We start from the raw sequence: 23,565 nt of genomic DNA, 5'->3' as shown, positions 1-23,565 counted from the left end.
TGGTCAAGAAAGACTGGGGCTCAGGACCGACAAACAGTGAGTCTAGTGAGGTGGGAGTTACCAGTGAGCTTGGCAAGCTGTTTTGGCTAATTAGGGAAGGCAAAGCCCAAGGGAGGAAATCCAAAAACTGGAAGGAAGGGATTTGGGGACAGTAAGGATTGACAACTCTCATGCAGTCATATGTCTGTAAATACATGTACCATCTTTAAAGGAACACGAACTGTAGGTAAATTTAGTTCTAAATTTAGATAATTTAATAATAATAATACAGGTAATAATAGGTAATAATAGAATTAGAGTCTTAAGATTGTGTTTGTTTTTGAAAGCACGTTATGCATTCGTGTGTGTGTGTACACATGCAAAAGTAACATTTATGTAGGCATGTTTTATCTGTAAACACTTGAATAATTTATGTGACATTTACTTGGATATGAAGTAAAGCTAATATCATATTCACTGATCAGAAATACTATGAGACAGCTAGTGATAAGAACTTTAAAACCATGACAGAATTTCATTCAGAAAGACCTCTGAAATTGTTTCCAAAGACCACCCCCCCACCACCATCTTTATCTTAGTAGATTGTACTTAACCTACTTTCTGTGACTTTCTGACCATTGGAAGAGCTTGCACATTTTTAAAGTTGAATGCCCACATTTTTAATATTCTGATATAGAGAGAAATAATATGTTACTAATCATGTTTTATTTTCTTTTCTAATCAAAATGTTCAGATTGTTCTTCTATAGTTACATTTTATTTCCCTTTCCTATTCTTCAGTTAGGCATTTCCTCCCATGAGAATGCCACTCCTGTGAAATTAATACACAATTCAGCCGGGCATCTAAATGGACCTGCACGGACAGTTGGAGCTACTCTGATTGGATACTTGGGTGAGTCAGATCGTCTTACTATTTCAAACTTCTTTATTTGCCTTTAAATCTGCATTCACTTTCCCCACAGGAAGGCAGGTGTTTAAATTCATATTTCATACTGTTCTTGCAATATTTAGAGATGAATGTAACAATCTCAAACTCCAGTCAATTTTAAAAATCATAACCTTTTTAAACATCCCATGAACCTTTCCCTCTTTTCTCAGCACTGAAGAGTGCAGACTACATACTTCCATGTAATTTCAAGGTAAATTTTGCACTACATTTAGGGGTAGATGTAAAGAGCTAGAAGTATTGATGGTTATTGCACGGCTTGGTGCAGCTGTGGTGGTACCTAGGAGTGTGTCTGTTATTTGGAAATGAGCTAGAAATAAGAGCTTTGGCATATAAATAGTGCATCCAAATATAGTAAAAGTTAAAGCTGGTATACGTTCTGCAGAGCCTTTTACCTGATGTCTGCTTCTGCTTAAAAAGAGTTGATTTTTTTGGTTAGATCGAATCCTGAGACATAATCTTGTCACATCATCCAAAATTTAGAACCAGCCATTATATAAATGTACAAATCGGTACATAATATTGGTTCTTTTTTAGGTTAACAAAAAGTTAGTGTTCTTTTGTTCAGAATCCTACATGTTTGTCAGTAAGATACATGGCAGTTTTTCTTGTCTCAGTGGTGTGCATGTATCTTAACTTTCGTTTTCTTCTTTAACCACATTGCATTGATAAAACAGTTTTCTTTATGCTAATGCACATGGTTGTTTATCTTTATTCAATTCAGCAAGTGTTGACTGAGCTCTGCTCTATGTCCTTAGCAAAAAGATAGCAGCACATGGTATAGTAAAAAGAGCAGTGAGTAAAGAGTTGAAAGAGTTAGGTTCTAGCTCCTACTATTCTGTTAACTGTGTGGCATTTTGCCAGATATTTGAGCTCCTTGGACTTCAACTTTCTTATCTGTAAACTAGCAGTGCTGGCCCTAATTACCTTAGAAGGTAGTTTTCAAAATTAAGTGCCATAATATAGTGCCAAATATTATGAATACTGCCAAGCACGTAGAAATATAAAATGCATAATAATTTTATTTTTGGAAAACTCAATCTCAGTTAGTAGGCAGACGACATTCAAACAGTACCTTTTTTAAAAAGCAAGGTTAGGAACATAGATGTGAGGTTTTTTAGTGGACCCTAAGTTAGTTTTGATCCTTTCTTTCCACATGGTGATACTTTTCTGGGGTCACTGATGTACTGTTACATAGGCTATAGAACTAGGAAAAGCTTTGAGTAATAGCCAGTGATGTGCCTTGCTTGGCTTATCTTGGGAATAATGGGTCCTTTCCAGGATGGCATCCACACCCCATCCCCCAGTTCAGAGTTGGAGTGCTTTTGCCCTCCTCAGGGTTATTCCCAACAGTACCTAGTGAGGCATTCTCACTCACCTCAGAAATGCATTCTTTCTCAGGGCCTCTGCACTTTTCCTTCATGTTTCCCAAAGCTACACAGTCAAAACCTTTGAGCTTACTCTCAAACCCAGCCCTTCTGTACTCCTCCTTTACCCCCACCTCATCTCTTGAGTGTAGCTATTAGCATTTATTGCCTTCCACATCCTACCTTGAATCTTTTTTTTTTTTTTGAATATTTGTTTTAGGATTAAGGTGGTTTTTTTTAAAAGTAGAATTTAAAATTAAATACTTCTTAAGGTGATTTATTCAGTTCTTATTAACATGGGGAATTTAATTATTTTTCACTGTCTTTTAATCAGGAGTAAGAACATTTGTCCCTAAGCCTGTTGCCACTACTTTGCAGTACATTGGTGGAGCGGCGGCCATCCTGGGCCTGGTGGCCATGGCTTCTGATGTGGAAGGGCTGTACGCAGCAGTCAAGGCCCTGGTTTGTGTGGTCAAGAGTAACCCACTAGCCAGCAAAGAAATGGAAAGAATCAAGGGCTACCAGGTTGGTAACTGTAAAGCTTCACCTTTGCTTTTCTTTGTGTTCAAAAGGAAAAAAAAAAAAAAAAAAAGAATCTTCTAATTTTAATTATTACTCATATTTTTTCACTCTGGAAGAATTACTTCAAGTAAACTTTAAAGGTCACAGGTTTTTAGTAAAAGTGATATATTTCAAGTGAGATTTTGAATTGTTTATTTTGGCTCAAACTTTTTGTCCTATCTCATCAAATCTGTCTTCTTACACTCTTGAATTAGGCTGCGTTATTTCAGTTATTCAGTTATTTCAGATATATTTGCTAGTTTGGAGTTCCTTTACTCTCTGGAAATAGGAGTGAAATGAAATAGGGTCGTATTGCCAGCTACTCTAGAGGCTGCCAAATCCGTGATAGACCAAGAGCTCTCCTTGCTTTCCTGGTTTCTTGTCTCCACACCCAGTCATCTTTTACCACCCATCCCCCTTCACTTACCTAGGGGATGTGAGAGCCACTTTTTAACACCTGTGCCCTGAAAACTCATGTGGGATTAAAAATATCCACAACCTACTAGGTTTAGCCAGAAAGTTATTTGTCAGAAGAGAAACACAAGTATTTGGAGGAAGCTTAAATCCTTTTAGTGTAGATGAAGTAGAAATGCCTTCTTTTACTATAGTCGGTAGTTCATTGGTAGTGAGTAAATTATTTACTATACTGTTTTCTGTAGATTTATTCACACTATTTTGCTAAGTGTTTTATTTTGCAAACTTTCAAAATTATTATTGCGGCATTGCTTACCAAATTTCGTGAAAATACACAAACCCTCTAAATGTCCCAACATTGTAAGAATGACTATTAATTCTCTAACTATTTCAGAGAATATCATTCAACCTTTTAAAATTGTAATTATGAAGACTATGGTGCAAAAGAAAAATCTTTGTAATAAAATGTTATGTGGAGAAAAATAAAAAATTATATGCACGTGATGGCAACAAATTAAATACATGTGAATTGAAAGAGTTTATGTACAAGGTATTTTAATGATAGAGTGATGGGATTACCCTGCTTTTCAGATTTTCTCTAATGTTTTATTTTCATAATAAAAATTTAGAAATCAGCTTAGAAGTCTCAGGAATTGCTTTGCACTGAGTTGTGTGTGTGTGTGTGTGTGATATGATTAATCAATGGGCATGTGGTATTGCTTTTTTTCAGTTGCTGGCGATGCTGCTTAAGAAGAAACGTTCCCTCCTTAACAGCCACATTCTCCATCTAACATTTTCCTTGGTGGGAACTGTTGATAGTGGGCATGAGACCTCCATTATTCCAAATTCAACTGCTTTCCAGGATCTACTTTGTGATTTTGAAGTATGTATATGAACACTGACTGGTAATATACAGTCAATGAATCCATTTCTTACTCTGTATGTTGATAGAGTTAACTATTAAACAGTTTTTGTCTCTAGGATGTGTTTAAATTTTTAAATTTTACGGTGCTCCTATTAATGACATTAGTAAAGTACAAAATATAGGGTAGTGAGGGCGTTTCTTCTCTCCAGGGATAGTCCAGTTTATAAGTAGTGTAGAAGTGAAATGCTGTAAGGCATTTACCTAACTAGAGCTACTTTGCGGCTTCCTCTGGCTTTATGAGAGGCAAACCTATTTTAATCAGATAATTCTATTCTAATACAAGTTTTTCCTCCATAAATATGAGCTATTACACCTGAAATTTTGATTAATAGTAGCTGCATAATAAACTAGCATTTATTTTGTCGAAATAATAAGGTACCACTTAATCTCACATATCTCTTTTCCCTTTAACTTCCCATTCACGGTACTGTGCATATTCATATGCATATATAGTGTACACACACAGTGCTTTATATCTGTGTATATCTTCCTTGTGGGGCTGTAGGCTTCATGTGTGCAGAGACCATGCCTTTGTATCACTACCGCCCACACTGGCGTCTAGTACTAAATGTTTGCTGGCTGTAATGTCTAGGCCACAACTCTTCTTCCTCATAACTACTGTAAGCTCTGTCTTGTCATTTATCTTAAATCCCTGACAAACAGGCTGTGTGCTCTATTTTCCTGAAGCTGTATGTGAAAGCCTATTAGCAGCAACATGTCCCATACTCAATCTTCAGTACCCACAGCTCAGGAGCAAATGCTGCAGTATCTCCCACCCTTTTTATTATTATTTTTTTTAAATAAAGATTTTATTTATTTATTTGAGAGAAAGCATGAGTGGGGGAAGGGGGAGAGGGAGAGGAAGAAGCAGGCTCCCCACTGAGCAAGGAGCCCAAGGTGGGACTTGACCCCAGGACCCTGGGATCATGACCCAAGTCAAAGGCAGACGCTCAACAACTGAGCCACCCAGGCGCCCCAGTGTCCCCCTCTTTTTGCAGCTCCTGACTCTCTTGCTAACAGTGTCCTATCTTTCTCACTACTTCCCCCTTAATTTCCTGGCTCTGAAATTTTCATTATTTTTACGTAAAAGTGTCCTATTTCTTTATCTTTTTTTATTGTGTTCTTTCCTTTAGGTTCTTACCCCATCCCACAGCCTCATTTCTACAAAGTTGAGGCCTAAATCTGATCTCTAGCTTGACATCTGAATTCTACACTTAGTGCTGATCTCTTGCTCAACATTTCCGTTTTTATGTCCCAGCAACACCTAAACTCAACATTCTTCCCCAAATTAGTTCTTCCTTCTAACTGTTTCTATTAATAACACCACCATTTCCCTAGTCACCGAGGCTTGAAATTGAAAAATCAGCTTTCTTCTTCTTCCCTGTTTATAAACAGTCTGAAATTAAGTCCTCTAGACTATACTTCCATATTTCCTGTAGTTGACCTTCTGGTGTCTACTTTTACAACTTAGCCCAAGCCCTAATCATCTTCTCTTACCAACTAGGATAACTATCACTTCTTTCCCCCTTTTCTCAACCTACCCATGGATCTTTCGACCTCATTCTTTCTAAGGCATAATCATATTATTCAAAACTTCTAGTATAAACTTCCACAATAAAGTATTCATTTCTTAATCTGATATTCAAAATTATAATTTTGAATATTTACAAATATTTGTAAATATATTTTTATTTACAAATGTGCCTGGGTGGCTCAGTTGGTTAAGCATCTGCCTTCACTTTAGGGTACTGGGATCGAGCCCCATATTGGGCTTCCTGCTCAACTAGGAGCCTGTTTCTCCCTCTCCCTCTGCTGCTCCCCCTGCTTGTTTTCTCTCTCTCTCTGTCTGTCAAATAAATAAATAAAATCTTTTAAAAAATTGTAATATACAGACCTCTCATTCTTTTAGAAAATACCTATTAAGCATCTTTGAGCCAGGCATTGTGTTAGGTGCTAATGATGTGAAAATAAAAGAGTCCTTGCCTAAAGGCATTTAATCTATTCGAAAAGAAGAGCAAATAAATAGACCATTAAAAACTTGTGAAAGCACAGAGATAAAGGTATGCAGAATTATGGGAGTACTAAGCCTGGCTTTGTTTTCATCTGGAAACAGGTATGTTTAAATCAGGGGTGATCTTTAGTTTCAAGCATCTGATTAAAATCTAATACGCAAACATCAGAAATTCAGTTGCTGGACACATTTTGGCTTCATCTTAAATTACCTTGCTCACTTTATGGTATTGTATCCCTAATTACTGCAAACCATAATAGTCCATAAATAATTCAACCTTATTTTTAAAATAGTATTTCACAGATATAAGTAAAATAATGGTAATAGAATTACAGGTTTTTTTTTTTTAGTGGTTGTTTGAGAATTTATAATATACATCTATAACAATTCAGTCTATCTTCAGAATGTATTATACCACTTTACCCATAGTGTAAATACCTTGCAAAGATATACTGCGATTTCTCCCATCCTGTCCTTCATGCTATTTTTGTCCAACATTTTATTTCTATGTTTATGATCTCCACAGTACTTTTCTATATTATATTTGCTTAAATAGTAAGTTATCTTTGAAAGACAATTTTAAAATTCTTTGATACTTACCCACATATATATCATGCCATTTTTATTCCTTTATGTAGATCCAGATTTCCATCTTATCTTATTCTTCTAACCTGAAGAACTTTCTGTAACATTTTCATAGTGCCTGTTAGCCTTAAATTCTCCCATCCAAGAAAGTCTTTATTTTTTTCTCTTTTCAAGGGTTTTTTTTGCATAGAATAGAATTCTAGTTGACTTTTTAAAAATTCTTTTTATGCCTTAAAGATGTCAGTCATTCTACTGTCTTTTCTGTGTTTCTTCTGCTTGGGGTTTGTTGACTTTTCTAATCTGTGAGTTTGTCATTTTTATCAAATTAGCAATTTTTTAGCCATTATTTCTATAGCTGTTCTTCCTGGTACTCTCCCCCAACCTTTCCTGTACTCCAATTACATGTGTCTTAGATTCCTTGGTATTTTCCCACAAGTCACTGATGCTATTATTTCTTTTTAGTTCTTTTCTCATACTTGATTTTGAGTAGTTTCCACTGTTGTGTCTTCAGGCTCACTGAATTATTTTCTGCAGTGTCCAATCTACTGTTAGTCCCATCCTGTGTAATTTTCATTTTAAATATTTTACTTTTCCTCTGTAGAAGTTCATTTTGGATCTCCCGTTACTTTCTATTTCTCCTCCTCATGTTCATATTTTTGGTTATATTCTTTAGCATAAGGAGCATTTTTTAAGATTGATTGATTGATTTTAGACTGCATGAGTTGGGGGAGAGAAGAAGGAGAAAATCCTCAAGCTGATCCCCTGCTGAATGTGGAGCCTAATGTAGGGCTTGATCCCAGGACCCTGAGACCATGATCTGAGCCAAAATCAGTGGTCTGCCACCTAACCAACTAAGCCACCCAGGCACCCCGGGAGCTTTTTTTTTTTTTTTTTTTTTTTTTTTAAGATTTTATTTATTTATTTGACAGGTCACAAGTAGGCAGAGAGGCAGGCAGAGGGGGAGGGGGAAGCAGCCTCCCTACTGAGCAGAGAGCCTGATGCAGGGCTCCATCCCAGGACCCTGAGATCATGACTTGGGCCAAAGGCAGAGGTTTAACCCACTGAGCCACCCAGGCACTCCTGGAGCATATTTTTAATAGAGTTTTGAAAGTCCTCATAATTCTATCATTTTCTGTCATTTCTGAGCTACATATAATAATTGATTTTTCACCTTCTTATGGATCATATTTTTCCTTGCATGCTTGGTAATTTTTGATTGTATGCTAAATTTTACACTGTTAAGTGCTAGATTTTGTCATATTCTTTTACAAAAGTATCGAACTTTGCTCTGGTATTGTAGTTATCTTTTTGAGGCACATTTTTAAGATTTGTTAGGGTGGACCTAAGTAATCTTTAGTCTAGCACAAATTTAGCCCCACTACTTAGGTATTTCACTTCTAGGGCCTCTGCCTAACCCCCCAGGTATTAAGAAATCTACATGCTCTTTGGTGGGCGTGCAAACTAGTCACAGACCTTTGTATGTTCCAAGAATTATTTGGTGTACTCTTCTGCAGTGATTGATTCCAATTTTGGACCCCACATGAGATTCTAGTCACTCTGTCTTTGTCCTCAGGAAGCAGCATTCTTTATTCATTCTATTTCATATGCTCTGTTCAGTATTCAGTAATGATATTCAGTCCTTGATTTCCAAATAAGTTTTCTATACATTTTCCCTTTCCAGTTGTTTACTCTAGGAGGATAATTTTTATAACAATATTCTTTTATAAACAGAACCAGAAGTCTTATATACAAGCAATTTTTTAGGGCTTCACCCTATATTATATTCAGTTAATTATATAATGTTGGGGTTAATGTAGAGCATGAAATCAGCCGTAATACCTGGCTTGATAAAATGTGACACGGAGGCTGCTGGGGGTGAGGGAAGGTTTCAGAGAAGGGCGTAGGCCTAGGGAATGCCGCGGCCTGTGTGACTACTCTGCCATTGGAATGCCACGGGGAGTTGCCTTCCCTGAAGCTTTCTTTTAGTTCGTTCAATCCCATGTTACTAATTCTTGTTTAATTTGAATGCGGCTTTAGTTAGTTCTGGAAGTTTTTACCCATTTTAGTTTTTTAGGATTTTAAAGATATCAAAAACCAGTATTTCTCCTCAGTCCTTTATATGAACTTGTTGAAGGTGAATCTCATTCTGTAAGAGAATAAAAATAATTTTAAATGATGAAAACCCAGAAATGGACATTGTTAATGATCTGAGAATTCTTTATGATGCCATTGATAATATAGGTGAAATAAGTTCTGTGTGCTATATTTATGTTTGTTGGATAGTCATTTGGGGTATCTTTTAACCCTAAACATACCACTGTTCTTTATTTTTATTGTAGGTTTGGCTCCATGCACCATATGAACTTCATCTTTCCTTATTTGAACACTTCATTGAACTGCTCACTGAGTCCAGGTATTAGTTAATATCGATGTAGCTAATTGTTTAATTATAGAAGAGATGATAGCACGGCCTTTATAAACTCTTCTTTCTCTTACAGTGAAGCTTCAAAGAATGCCAAATTAATGAGGGAATTCCAACTAATTCCCAAATTGCTACTGACTCTTCGAGATATGTCTTTATCCCAACCTACCATTGCTGCTATTAGTAATGTGCTGAGCTTCTTACTACAAGGTTTTCCCAATAGCAATGATCTGCTCAGGTAGTGAACACTACTGTTATCTGTCTGTTTATTCACTAAAATTACCAATGAGATGAAAGTGCATGAGACAAATGTAACTGATTCTTATGCCTGTGTAATACCTGTAATGTTAATATTCAGAATATTTATTTGTAAGGCACAAAAAAATGCATGTCTCAGGGTCTTGTCTTCATACAGCAAAACCAGTTGTTGCCACTGGTGAATAAGAGAATATGTAGGACTGAGCCCAACAAAATTTTTGTCCTAGACATAAAAGTGTTCAGTATAGGAATTCTTAGTTCATCTTCCCCCAGCCCTGCTACTTCTGAAGTGTATGTGCCCAAGTATGCATGTGCACACATATACATACCCCCTATTGTGGGCATACCATCTCTTTTGTGTATTTATTCTTGATCATCCAAACAGATGGTGATGTTTTACTTTTATATATTATTTTGCTGCTAATGAGAAATGGCTGAAGGCATATTTGTGGATGGTGTGTAGAATAATTTTAATATCTACATAGTAATTCCCATTTTAACTGAAAATGGAAGGAGAACGCTCCTTAACCAAAGTATTTTTTCCAAGTAGAGAATTGGTTAAACTCAGTTTGACCACTTTTCATGTCATTTCCCGAATATCCAGGTGAAATCACTCCTACTGATTATAATATTCCCACTAGACTAATCTCTAATCTGTGTAGCATGTACATCACTTAGTTTTATATTCACTGACCCCAAAGATATTTTTGTAACATGGCAACAGATTTAAAACTGGAGTTTAAAAATTCTTGTTATTTAACAATTTTGTTTAAATCTTATTCTGGAAATATAATGATCACTTTCCTAAAATTACCACTGAAACCTATCAAATTTTTGGTTTTATCTACTTTATCGATTAAGAAACTAAAACCCAGAGAGGTTAAGCTACTTGCCTCAGGTAATAAGATTAAAAACAGAGCCGAAACCCAAGTTCTTCATTACAAGGCTACAGTGGATCCGTACAGAAAAATGTTAGGACATTTTGATTTGGATCATACTGTTTGGTTCTTCAAAATACATTAAAGGACTCATATTTTTTTTTTTAACTATTTTTTTTTAATTTTTCATTTTTTTATTTTTTCAGCATAACAGTATTCATTATTTTTGCACCACACCCAGTGCTCCATGCAATCCGTGCCCTCTACAATACCCACCACCTGGTGCCCCCAACCTCCCACCCCCCACCCCTTCAAAATTCTCAGATCGTTTTTCAGAGTCCATAGTCTCTCATGGTTCACCTCCCCCTCCAATTTCCCTCAACTCCCTTCTCCTCTCCATCTCCCCTTGAAAGGACTCATATTTTTGAAGAACTATTTTGCCCTATGTTTTAAAAGATTGTAACCTATAACTTTAATTGCAATGATCCTAGAGGATATAAAACGAATACAATCATCTAAAGGTGTGTAAAAAATTAGTTAAAACAGGAAGTAGTAGTTTTTCATTTGTGTTTTGTTTCTTTATATTTTTGTTTGTTTGTTTTGGGGAAAGAGAAACCTAAACTCCGTAACTTTTTTCTTGTATTTAAAGGTTTGGCCAGTTTATTTCTTCTACTTTACCAACGTTTGCAGTTTGTGAGAAATTTGTAGTTATGGAAATAAACAATGAAGAGAAGCTTGATACTGGTAAGTCAAGTCTGGAACTTGGAAACTAATTTCTATGCCCTGTTTTATGGCACAATTTAGAATTATATGTGATTTTATTATATTACTTTTCTCCTTACATTACTTTTCATGGTCTTTCATAGATGTATTTGTCATAAGTGAAGCCTGTAAAGTATATAGAAATACAAAATTACCTATCTAATTTAATAGGTTGTTAATTTTACTTAAAAAACTAAAATCTTTCCTGGAGGTGGGTAGAGATGGGTGAAGTAAGGGGGATTAAGAGTAGACTTACCTTGATGAGCACTGAGACCGTGTGTAGAATTGTTGAATCATTGTACACCTGAAACCAATAAAATACTGGATGTTAATTTTATGTAAATTTGAAAACAAAAAACCTCTTAAAACAGTAAAAATAGGGGCACCTGGGTGGCTCAGTGGATTGAAGCCTCTGCCTTCAGCTCAGGTCATGCTCCCGGTGTCCTGGGATCGAGTCCCACATGGGCTCTCTGCTCAGCAGGGAGCCTGCTTCCTCCTCTCTCTCTCTGCCTGCCTCTCTGCCTACTTGTGATCTCTGTCAAATAAATAAATAAATCTTAAAAAAAAAACAAAAAAAACAGTAAAAATAGAGAAGTCACAGGGATGAAAGGTACAGTATAGGGAATATAGTTAGTGGTATTATAATAGTGTATATAGTGACAGATGTAACTACACGTGTGGTTGAACATAACATGTAGTTGTAAAATCACTGTATAAAATAATTAAAAATGGGAAAACATTAAATCTTTTCTATCATACAGGATTCATAGCAGGTTTCCTTTAAAGTAACAAACTATTCTGTGTGATTTTTGAACATTGATTAATTTTTTAAAATACATCTCTTCAGAAACAGTTGCTATTATGAGTTATATGTATATAACTTACTTTCATTTTCCTGTTAAACATTTAGTGGTCATTTAGAGAAAAAGCATTTCACTAGAATCATTTTATGTAAGTATAAAATAAAAATAGTTTCACAATTTGTGGAATACTGGGCCCATGACAACCACTTTTTTTTTTTTAAATAAAGTTTATTTGTTTGAGAGAGAGAGAAAGAGAGACCATGAGCAGGGGATGGAGCAGAGTGGGAGGGAAAGAGAATCTCAAGCAGACTCTCGGCCAACAGTGCAGCCTGATGACATGGGGCTCAGTCCCCAGGCACTGAGCTCATGGTCTGAGACAAAATCAAAAGTCGACTCACCTGACTTTTTTTCCCCCAACCTTTCTCGTTTGCTATATATTTACCCCCCTTTTCTATATTTTTCCTTTTTTATGTTCTAAGGTAGGGGATTTGTTTGGAAAGCATTGAAAGAACCTTTTAGATTGACTTGTAATTAAATTCACAATATCTTATATTTGCAAGCATTATTTCCATTATTATCCTGTTACTTTATTCCAAAATGGTATCATATAAATGACTTCCTTTAGACCACTGTCCACCTGGACAAGTGAAAAATAATACTGTTGAATCAGTGCCTCACAGAGGTGTTCTCCTTGCTAGCTATCCCATCTGGAGCACAGCCTCTCTCTGGTGTTTCATGAATAAGAAGAGAAAGTGTTGTACTCGTGTTTTTCAAAAGAGAACCTAAGATTTGGGAGCCTCAGTGAATTCCTGCTGATTATAGCAGAACGTAAGGCTGCTGCTGACCACTCACTTACATGAACCTGCTCATTTGTAACAATGTTGGTATTTCTTCAGTAAAGCAAATTAGCAGTGGACAGATAGCACAAAGATAAAAACAGATAACACTTAACTGAGCGCTTAGTATCTGACATGCACTGTTTAAGTGCTTCTTATATTCTTATAACAATCCTGTGAGATAGGTATTATTGCTGTCCTAGTTTTACAAGGGAAGAAACTAAGACCTAGAAAGATGAAGTAAAATAAATTTACCTGAGATCATGCTGCTTGCATTTGAATGCAGGTAATCCAAAACAACATTATAAGCTTTTTAGCCACTGTGTTTTAACCACTGTTTTAAATGCATATGGTAGATGCAAGGATTATTTCTTATCTCTGAATTAATTAATATAAGCCAAGTAAGTAAGTATTAGCGAAAGTCCTTTAAGAATCTTAAGAAATACGTAATGTGATTTCAAGTATAAAAAAGATGTAGAGAAAAATATGTAATGTTTATTTCAAGTATAAAAAAGACATAGAGAAAAATATTTCTCTAGTCTCCATATTTCTTGTTGGCTGTTGAATTCAGTGAGCACAACTAGTATAAAATTTTCTTTGAGGGGTGCCTGAGTGGCTCAGTGGGTTAAGCCTCTGCCTTCAGCTCAGGTCATAGTCTCAGGGTCCTGGGATCGAGTTCCGCATTGGGCTCTCTGCTCATCGGGGAGCCTGCTTCTGTCTCTTTCTCTGCCTACCTCTCTGCCTGCTTGTGATCTCTGTCAAATAAATAAATAAAATATTTTTTAAAAAATTTTCTTTGAGATGAGTACAGTAGTGGAGATGTATAAATTGCTAAGTTTTCTGTTATCTACCAAGTTAGATAACAGAAGTTATCTGTTAATTACCAGGTTAATTAGACTAGTATTCTCATCACTTCATTGCCATTTGAAATAAGTGAGAAGTTCATTCCTGGTCTTGTTAGTATAGGATATTTGCTATTTGTTTGATAAGGACTAAAGACTGTATTTACTATGACGTTCTAAAAAATTCAAACCATAGTTTTGTTTTTTAAGTTGTTTATACAGCATTCAGGATATACCTACAAAAAAGAAAATGACTTGAATAATAATGCTGAACTTGAACTTGAACAACAATATCATAATCAGCGCAAAATAAAATAGCATAAAAGAGTAGTGCAGTGTGGAAGAAAGCATCAGTCTGAGGGGGAAGAAGTTAAGCTGGAAATTCAGAGTTTATTGTTTTACATTATATTTGAAAATTACGGGAAGCAAAACTGACAGAAAACTAGATATTAGTCTAAGGAGAATTTTTTATTTCTGTGTGGATTGTCATTTTACTGAAAAAAAAATTGAAAAGGAAATAATTTAAAGGAAGTAATCTTCATCTCAATTTAGGTTGTCTGGTATGTGTTTTAATAAAACAATTTATAAAATACCAGTCTTACCTCTTAGAAGAGAATCTTGAGCTCCTCTTGATAACCTTGAAGCACCCTTCCCAATAATTAAGGCACAAAATTAGCCATTTAAAAGACAGTGTTTAAAGATAAAAAGAATCCCTTGCCCAAACAAGTAAAAGCAAATGACCATAGTAAGTCAAAGTTTAGCCTGAGCTTCAATTCTAGGTAAAGGAAGGTATGGAGATTGTGACTTACTAAGCTTTAACCCAGCATGTCAGGCCTGGGCCTCAACCACTGGCCCATAGATACCAGTCCTGTGTGCTTCCAGCACTGTTCATTGAGAACCATAAGCTTTTTGTTTTCCTCCCTTTCCTTTCTAATTTCTCTGTGCGTTTGTGTGCCTTTATCTTTTATGCTATTTAATTCTAAGTCTCCTTTATATATTACATTTATTGAATATTCTATGCTTATTTTTTTTCATTTTTAAATCTGGTAAATTTATTTATATCTTTCAAAATGAAATTGGAAGTTAAGGATTTGGATTATTATTATTATTTTTTTAAAGATTTTTATTTATTTATTTGACAGACAGAGATCACAAGTAGGCAGAGAGGCAGGCAGAGAGAGAGGAAGGGAAGCAGGCTCCCCGCTGAACAGAGAACCCGATGCGGGGCTTGATCCCAGGACCCTGGGATCATTACCTGAGCCGAAGGCAGAGGCTTTTAACCCACTGAGCCAGCCAGGTGCCCCTGGATTGTTATTTTTATCCATGTGACTACTTTGACTCTATTGGTGGGGGGACGGTTAAATATTATATAAGAAAGAGTTTACAACCTTTTATTACTTGTTTAGACAATGTCAAATATAAATGAACAATTTTCAGGATTCTAAAGAGAAGTAAATGAATGGACCCTTTTGCTTGTCCACTTTAGTGGAAAGTACTCCTGGAGAAAACATTTTCTAAAAGATGTATTTTTCAGTGAGATTTCCTAGGACTATGTTGTATATTTTACACTGGCTTATCTACTAAGGCAATTTAATGTATATATTTTCATTGTAGGAACTGAAGAAGAGTTTGGAGGTCTTGTATCTGCTAATCTTATACTTTTGAGGAATAGACTTCTAGATATCTTGCTAAAACTAGTTTACACATCTAAAGAAAAGACAAGCATTAATTTGCAGTAAGTAAAATTTTCTTAAAATTGATGGTACAGGTGCTATTACTAGTTAATTCATAGTAGAGAAAAAAGAACTGCTATTGACTTTTAATAGATTCTTTGAATCCTGCAATTTATAATATCTTGAGAACAAAACTATTCTTACTTTTTAAAAATTTTGAGTCCTAACCCTTGAAATTAATGTTCTGTTTTTGCCTTCTTAATTCATCTGCCTTTAAATAGAGCTTGTGAAGAACTGGTCAGGACACTGGGTTTTGACTGGATTATGATGTTTATGGAAGAACACTTGCATTCCACCACAGTTACGGCAGCCATGAGGATTCTTGTTGTGCTACTGAGTAATCAGTCTATCCTCATCAAGTTTAAGGAAGGACTCAGCGGTGGAGGGTGGCTGGAACAGACAGATTCTGTCTTAACTAATAAGATCGGAACTGTATTAGGTATGGGACTTAACATCAGCTGCTTTAAAATAAGCTCTCTTGTACTCTTGTCTTTCGTTTTGTTTTTAACTCTTATCAAAGCTTATACTCTTAAATTTATCTGACAATCGTTAAGAATCATGAATTTTTTTTTAAAGATTTTATTTATTTGAGAGAGAGAGAACAAGTGAGAGAGGGAGAGGAAGAAGTATAAGCAGACTCTGACTGAGCAAAGAGCCCAGCGTGGGGCTCCATCCCAGGACCCCGAGATCATGACTTGAGCTGAAGTTAGATGTTTAACTGACTGAGCCATCCAGATGCCCCAGAGTCATGAATTTTAATGAATGAACAAATGAATAAAAAGCTTAACTTCAAATTTGGCTTTTTAAATTACAAAGCAAATGGAAGGCAGACACAGGATATTACAGATGTGAAAACTAAGGGAATTCCTTACAATCCTTTTGTTTTGTAGTTCCCTTTCTGATCTATAAGTAGGTAGTTTGCAAATTATCAAAACTAAATTAATAGTAATCAGTATTTTTCATGCTATATCTGTGCCAGTTACTAGATATTTTCATTTTCAACCATTAACTTATTTTCACAATAGTCCATGAGATATAAATAACTGTCATACCCATTTTAGAGATGAGAAAACTGAGACATAGGGATGAAGTCACTCGTCAGCTAGGAAGTGTCAAAAATTGAATCCAGGTTGATTAGATCTAAAGTCCTGCTTTTAACAGTTATGTTATATTGCTTCTCAAATATTTAAGCTTGAAGTTTTAGCCAAAATTCCCTATTGTCTGCTTGCTGGTTCTATGCAGTTTTCAACATGGAACTGAGCATTTAAGTAATATTAGAAAATTACAGTTTCCTATGTTAGAGAGTCACTTGAACTGCTGTATTTCTGTTCATATTAATGATCTTATTTTGGAGCTATATATATTTAAAGTAATGTTTTTATTGAAAATTCTAGGCATTCAATTCTTACTGTTTTTAAATCAAGTATTTAAAAAAATATTTGTCTTTATAATACGTTTTAAAATCATATGTAATTGTATTCTAGAATAAGCATCAAGAATACATGTTTGCCCTTATCAATTAGGGATCCAAATTGAATATGTAATTTATCTCTTAAAAAAAACTGCGAAAGCATCAGTACCTAGTTGCTACTTGCACTGCTTTCTCAAAGATCAAAGAAAATGATAGGAAGACAGTATTTACAAAGATTCTTTTATTGTTATTTCATATTGGAAAATGTCTGAAGAAACTTTGTACTGAAAGGAATTCACTGTGAAATGATTTCTCAAGAAAATTGTTGGCTTTAAAATACGTATTCTAAAGTATCATTATGTATACTTTTCTGATCCAAAAAAAATCACTATTTTGCATCAACCCTAGGAGAGGGATATAGCCTACAAATGTTACTACTATGAACAGTTTGGTAGCAAGAGATTTCACTTACTGACCTTAATGGTAGCCGCTAGGAGAGTGAGCCGGAAATGTGAGTACTGCTGAGTGTGAGAGTTCTGAGTGCCAGGTGACAGCCCAGCTTCTCATCGAACATCAAAACCACAGTGGTGAGAACACCTAACTAAGACTCCTGTAGTACAGTGTGATTTGCCAAAGTCTTTTAACATGTGTCATCTCATTTGGGCTTCATGATTCTGGAGACAGGTATATATTTTATAGATGTAAGTTGTACTTTATAGACAATAAACCTATTAATTTCTCTAATTAGGAAAGTAAGACTGTTAAATGCATAAGGTTTCTGAACCCAACAGTAATAGAGTCTAGGTAACTGTCTTCTCAGTGTTAATCCCCTTTTCTTTTGTCTGTCCTGTATCACTTCAGTAACATCAGAAAAGGGAGCTTTTCCAATTCTGATCTTAGAATTTACTTGTCCTTCATTGTTACCTGCTTAGAAATTACATATGCTGCTCTCATTCTAAAAGAGAAATCTAAGAATTTAAGTTTAGTTTAAATTCGATTCAGTTTAATTTTCCCTGAGTACCTATATGATAACACACATCTATGTGTTTGTATACATACATATATATATCTCATATAATTTGATTCTGTTTCTCTTTGATGTGATGAGCAACCTAATGTCTTTGAGTGTTTTATTCACATTTATTAGTTTTTGTCAAATTTTTCTTTATAAGATATCTTACATGTAGCTGTTACTTGAATCTAAATTAAGGCTTAATTGTTAGTAACATACTAAGTATTCTTAAGATTAATTATAGGGAAAAATAGAGTGTGAGAATTTAGAAAGGAAAATAAATGCTTGTACTGGTTTTCATTTAGGATGTGTAATTTATTCAAAATTTATTTTCCTGTTTAATGTATAAAATACGACTTTATGTCCTTTGACTTCTTAAAGCTCAAGACTTTTTTATACTGATAACTTCACTTAGAATTCACTATAGCAAAAATCATCAGTGTCCTAATGCAGACAGTCTTTCCGAAATGTGGCAGTGTCATTAGGAAGGCCAAGGGGGACAGTCCAACTTTATAAACTCTGATATAGAGACATCAGGCCCAAGTCCCAGTGCCACCGCTCTTCAACTTGTCGACTGAACAAATTGCCCATTTTCCATGTTATGAAAGGGATCATAGCAATTTCTGACTCACACGTTCATTGTGTTTGAGAAATGAGATAATCTATGAAAGAGGCTGGTAAATTGCTATATAATTTTTTAATTAGAACATACTTGAGAAGATTAATTCACATCACGCTAAGCAGTTGGTTAGGATGAAATCATTAAAAAGCTAGCTAGACACAAATTTGTTTTATTATTTTAAGTAGTAGCAAGTATGTGCTCACTTCATCCTAGAAAAAACAAATAGGAAGAAAAAAATGAATATTCATTTGAAATAAAAATTGCTTCAGAGTAAAAATCAACCCTTCTTCTCTTGGTTGCTGTTCATACAAGTTTTACATTGAAACTCTGGCCAACATTTTATTCTGTGCTGAGTGCTGCACTAGGTTTGGAGAGGCAAAAGAACTGCATGTTCGAGTTGTATCCTGATAAGTTATATAATGGAGGGAGCAGGAATGATGGAAAGGCTGATGCTGTGAAAGCCACATCAGTCCCCACTGACCATCTCCTAGTCAGACTGTTTCTAGGAAGGAACCTGCCTGTGTGAATAGCCCCAGTCACAGCAGGCTCCCATTTGCTGTCCCAGCGCCGGGCAGCTTCCCAACAGAACTACAGATCATGTTGTGAAGAAAGATTATTGTGCTTATTTATTTCATCTTGTCTCAAAACTTATAGATAATTTACAGTTAACTAGTTTAACAGGATCTAGACAAATGACATATATTAACTACATATAGTTAATTACATTTATCCACTAAATACGATGACAGCAATTTTAGTTTTTTAAGGTACATTGTTGTAGCATCCTACATTTTGGCTATGTTTTGAATTTTACTTTATTCTTAGGGAAAATTTGAGCTCATTTGAGGGTATTCTTTGAATGTGCAAAATTTATCTTACCTCTTGTATCTGATTGTCTCAGGTATTTTTCAAGAACTGTATTCTAAGAGACAGGCTTGCTGAAATCAGAGATAGTAAGAGAACTTCTACCTGGAAGATTAATTCAACAATGGAATAGTTAATTGCCTGTATTAATGTGGATGTTCTGGAGAGAAATGTCACATACACTGAATTACTCCTTTCTTTGTTAATACTGCATGGCAATCGATTATTCATTTTGTACTTACTGTTACATTTCCTCTCCTCTTAGGATTCAATGTGGGCAGGAGTGCTGGCGGGAGATCGACGGTCAGGGAGATTAACCGGGATGCTTGTCATTTTCCTGGTTTCCCAGTTCTTCAGTCATTCCTTCCTAAACACACTAATGTCCCTGCTCTCTATTTTCTCCTCATGGCATTGTTTCTGCAGCAGCCAGTTAGTGAGCTGCCTGAGAACCTGCAGGTCAGTGTGCCTGTCATCAGCAGCCGATGTAAGCAGGGTTGCCAGGTAGGAATTATCTAGTAAGGCGTAAGTGTAATTCTATGTGCCGGAAAATCACCGTGTGGTGATGGGTTACTCACAGTAAAACCAAAGGGATTCCATCCCTTTCTCACATTTAGAGTTTGATTTGGGAAGAAAAATCTGAAGATACTATAGAAAACTTTCACGAAAAGAAGTCCTTTGTCTCTGTTTTTTTTGTTTCGTTTTGTTTGATTACTCTGTATGATTCTGTATACATAAAGACTTTGGGTGGTATTGAATGGTGATTTGAAGAATTTGAGTTATATGATTTTATCTAGAAGTATAATGTCATTTCTGTAGAACTGAAAATAAAGAGAGTGGTGTGTATACCATGAATTAATTGGATAGGATTCTTAGTGTAAGTTCTGATTACAAAAATGTCTTTGATTTCTTAATGATAGGTAACATCCACTTTAGGAAAAAACACTAAGGCTTTATTATGGATAGCTGTATAGAGCTTATGTTTGTGGCACTGTGAGGAGTTAGGAATTCAGATTTGACTCAACTATTAGTATCATAATGCCAAATGCTAATTCAAATCAGTTCTAGTAATTGACAGAAACTTCTACATGAAAACGAAGTCTGTACCCTTACATTAAGTCAGGCTTCAGATTCAGGCTTAACAGTTTGGTTGGTTATGTAATTTTTCAAAATAAGCATGACACCATAGTCATAAAGTGTTATATAAAACTGCTATGAATAAGTCTCCTAAACTGATTTTTATTTCATCAGATCTTATCTGTATATAACCTCAAAGTGAATTAGAATATTGCCAAGGTGGGGGGGGGGTGTGAGTCCCACATGCTTTTTTAAAAGATCCTGCTTAATTAAAATCATAGCTCTAAAATGTTATCTCTGGGCTAATTAGCATGTATTTTCTTTGTTTTCATAGAGAAAAAAAAAGTAGAAAACCTTGATTTTTGCCTAAGTACCTAAGACAGGATGATACATAGTATTCTCATTTCTTTACAAATGTGAAAATTTACAAATTTTCAGAATTTAGGAGGGAGGCATACTAGGTCTTTCTATCTCTCCGTCATGGATCATTTTGAAAAAAAACCTCATTAGTGTCCAAGAAGTTTTCAGAATATTAGAACTTGTGAGGCTCTCTCGCTGAAACAAACTGATGGCGGCTAATCTTCCTTCACTCTGATCTCTGCAGTTTGATTTAGACTCCATTTGGACGTTTATCTTCGGAGTTCCCGCCTCCAGTGGCACTGTGGTATCTTCCATCCATAACGTGTGCACAGAAGCCGCTTTCTTGCTGCTGGGGATGCTGCGCAGCATGCTGAATTCAGTAAGTCTGCGGAGACGCCCCAGCCTGCTGGTGCCGCCTCCGGTCTGTAGTGTGCACTTAAAGACAGGGCTCCTTACGTAACGTGACTGTTCATTAAATGCGTGGCCTCCGGAAGCTCAGCCTGTGGTTTTGCTCTCTGCTGTAAGGATGGACCGAGCAGCTGATGAGACCATGGACTCTGGAGCCCTGTTTGGGTCCAGATCCCATGTCTGGTGCTTAAGACATCCGAGCCTCTGTGTTTGGCAGTTTCCTCATGTATGAAATGCTGGTGTCAGAGAACTGATCTCTTAGGGTTGTTGTGAGGATTTAATGGGGAGTTAGCATCTACATAAAGCACTTACAAGAGTACCTGGTATGTAGTAAGTGATTTGTAAGTGTTAACTGATATTACTGGTGTTATGAAATGTATATTACAAAAAACTGTATATTAAAGGTATATGTGTATATAACATATAGTCTATGTCATTGCAATATGTTATTTGAACTTTGAAAATCACTTCCATTTAAAGGTGAAAAACGTATTTGTTTGTACTATTCTAATTATTTCTAACTTAGATATGAAGAATTGAAAGACTAAGTGGCAAAACGTATGTTTCTATTTATCCTACAGGGATACTGTGAATAATAACTTAATAAGCTTACACAATTTAAGATCACATTGTAAGAGAAATCACTAACAACACTGGATTACAAGTACTGACAAACCTAATTTAGCCAAAACTATTCCTATGTCATCTTAGGAAAGAACATTACTATTGTATTCATTTAGAATGCTTTGGAGTCCTTGTTTTGGCCCCTTTTCATAAACAAACATAAAAATGTAAGTTAAAAAAACTCGGTCTCTGGGCAAGTATCAGATCGGTGTTGTTCACATATATTCTTTTTTCCTTTTCCTTTTTTTTTTTTTTAAAGATTTATTTATTTTAGAGAGAGAGTGGCAGGGGGAGGGGATGGAGAGGAGCAAAGGGAGGAAGACAGGGCATGCCAACTCCCTGATTAGCACAGAGCCCAAAGGCAGTGGCAGACTCCATAGGGGAACTTGTGACCTGAGCTGAAACCAAGAGTCAGACACTTCATGAACTGAGCCACCCAGGCGCCCCACTTTTTCCTTTTTTATCATCATCATTATTGTTGTTGTATTGCTTTTACAGAAAAACACACTCCTGTGTGTCTCCTCTACTCCCAATATTCTGCTGTACCACTGCTTCACTTCTGACACTTCTGGTCACCAAATACATGGGGGGTTTTGCCACACTAGCTGGATGTCCCACAGCTCAGTTCAGTTCTGATACTATCTACCTGGAGACAGCATCCGTCCCACAATCACCCCCTCCCCAGCACACCATATGCCAATCATAAGTCCACGTTTTCACCTGTGCTTCTGACCTGCCAGCTATAAATTGGAGGTTTCTACGGCTGTGACTCAGCAATAGCCAGTTGGAAGACATGCAGAGGGTGAGGTATGGGGAGGGGCACAGAGCTTCCACACTGTCCACCTGCCATTCTCCCTACACCTGTGTGCTCACCAACCCTGTAGCTCTTCAGACCCTGTCCTAAAGGCTTTTTATGCAGGCTTTATTACATAGACATGATCAAATCATTGGCCACTGGTGATTGAATGCATTCTCCAGCCCCCCTCCACCCCCTAGAAGTTAGGGGGTGCATAGCTGTATTTTTTTTAATATTTTTAAAAAATATTTTATTTATTTATTATTTGAGAGAGAGAGAGCACAGAAGAAAGGGAGATGGAGAAGCAGACTCCCTGCTGAGCAGGGAGCCCAATATGGGGCTCAATCCCAGGACCCTGGGATCGTGACCTGAGCTGAAGGCAGACACTTTAACCAACTGGGCCCACCCAGGCGCCCGGGGGTGCAGAGCGTTAGTGCTGGAAGTTCCAACCCCCTGATGATGTGGTTGGTTCCCCTAGCAAGCCTCCATCTTTCGGGGCTTTCCAAAAGTCTTAGCATTAGCATAAACTCAGCTGTGGTTGAAAGGCCTTTGTTATGATTAAGGGAAGACACCCTTTATGGCTCTTCTTGCTTAGGAAATTCTGAGGGTTTTAGTAGCTCTGTACCAAGAATGGGATGGGACAAAGACCAAGTATGTATTTCTTATTATAAATCATAATATCACAGTTGCATGTGGTTGAAAGCATTGTTCTTCTTATTTTACATATGACAGTGTGAGGCTCGGAAAGGTGGAGTAACTTCCCCATCTTTTCTGTTACTCATAACTGTCCCATGATGGAGAATGGGACAGCTTTGTGGATAATACAGCCACTACTGGCAGCAACTATACTCATGTTCCTAATGATAAATAATCAAAATCACTGACTCAAGTTCCTGAGCTGTGAAAACATCAGTGAACAGACAAACATCCTGTCAGTTTCTAGGAGTATTGTTTTTGTTGTAGCCTATTTCTAGATTTGTTTCTGTATATTTGCTCGTGTGTGTGGTTCCTAAGTGTTCTGAACCATCGACATATCCAGTTTAGGAAAGTCG

The 23,565-nt window shown here is 36.2% G+C and overlaps 1 protein-coding gene across 9 annotated transcripts in view; it reads left to right on the top strand.

Moving 5' to 3' along the window:
- WDFY3 (WD repeat and FYVE domain containing 3) overlaps positions 1-23,565 on the top strand; it is a 279,105-nt gene that overhangs the window by 179,006 nt on the left and 76,534 nt on the right. For 8 of the 9 annotated variants that reach the window (XM_047717875.1, XM_047717871.1, XM_047717877.1 and 5 more), the window contains 10 exons: positions 780-891; positions 2,647-2,837; positions 4,018-4,170; positions 9,148-9,221; positions 9,307-9,468; positions 11,016-11,110; positions 15,224-15,344; positions 15,564-15,781; positions 19,517-19,752; positions 20,930-21,064. In XM_047717875.1, the coding sequence (XP_047573831.1) occupies positions 780-891; positions 2,647-2,837; positions 4,018-4,170; positions 9,148-9,221; positions 9,307-9,468; positions 11,016-11,110; positions 15,224-15,344; positions 15,564-15,781; positions 19,517-19,752; positions 20,930-21,064 (1,497 nt within the window). The remainder of the gene's footprint in view (positions 1-779; positions 892-2,646; positions 2,838-4,017; positions 4,171-9,147; positions 9,222-9,306; positions 9,469-11,015; positions 11,111-15,223; positions 15,345-15,563; positions 15,782-19,516; positions 19,753-20,929; positions 21,065-23,565) is intronic. The other variant, XM_047717870.1, reaches the window with a different exon arrangement.

The sequence above is a fragment of the Lutra lutra genome, chromosome 2, assembly GCF_902655055.1.
Source record: "Lutra lutra chromosome 2, mLutLut1.2, whole genome shotgun sequence".
Classification (NCBI taxonomy): domain Eukaryota; kingdom Metazoa; phylum Chordata; class Mammalia; order Carnivora; family Mustelidae; genus Lutra; species Lutra lutra.
This window is presented reverse-complemented; position numbering and strand designations above follow the sequence as displayed.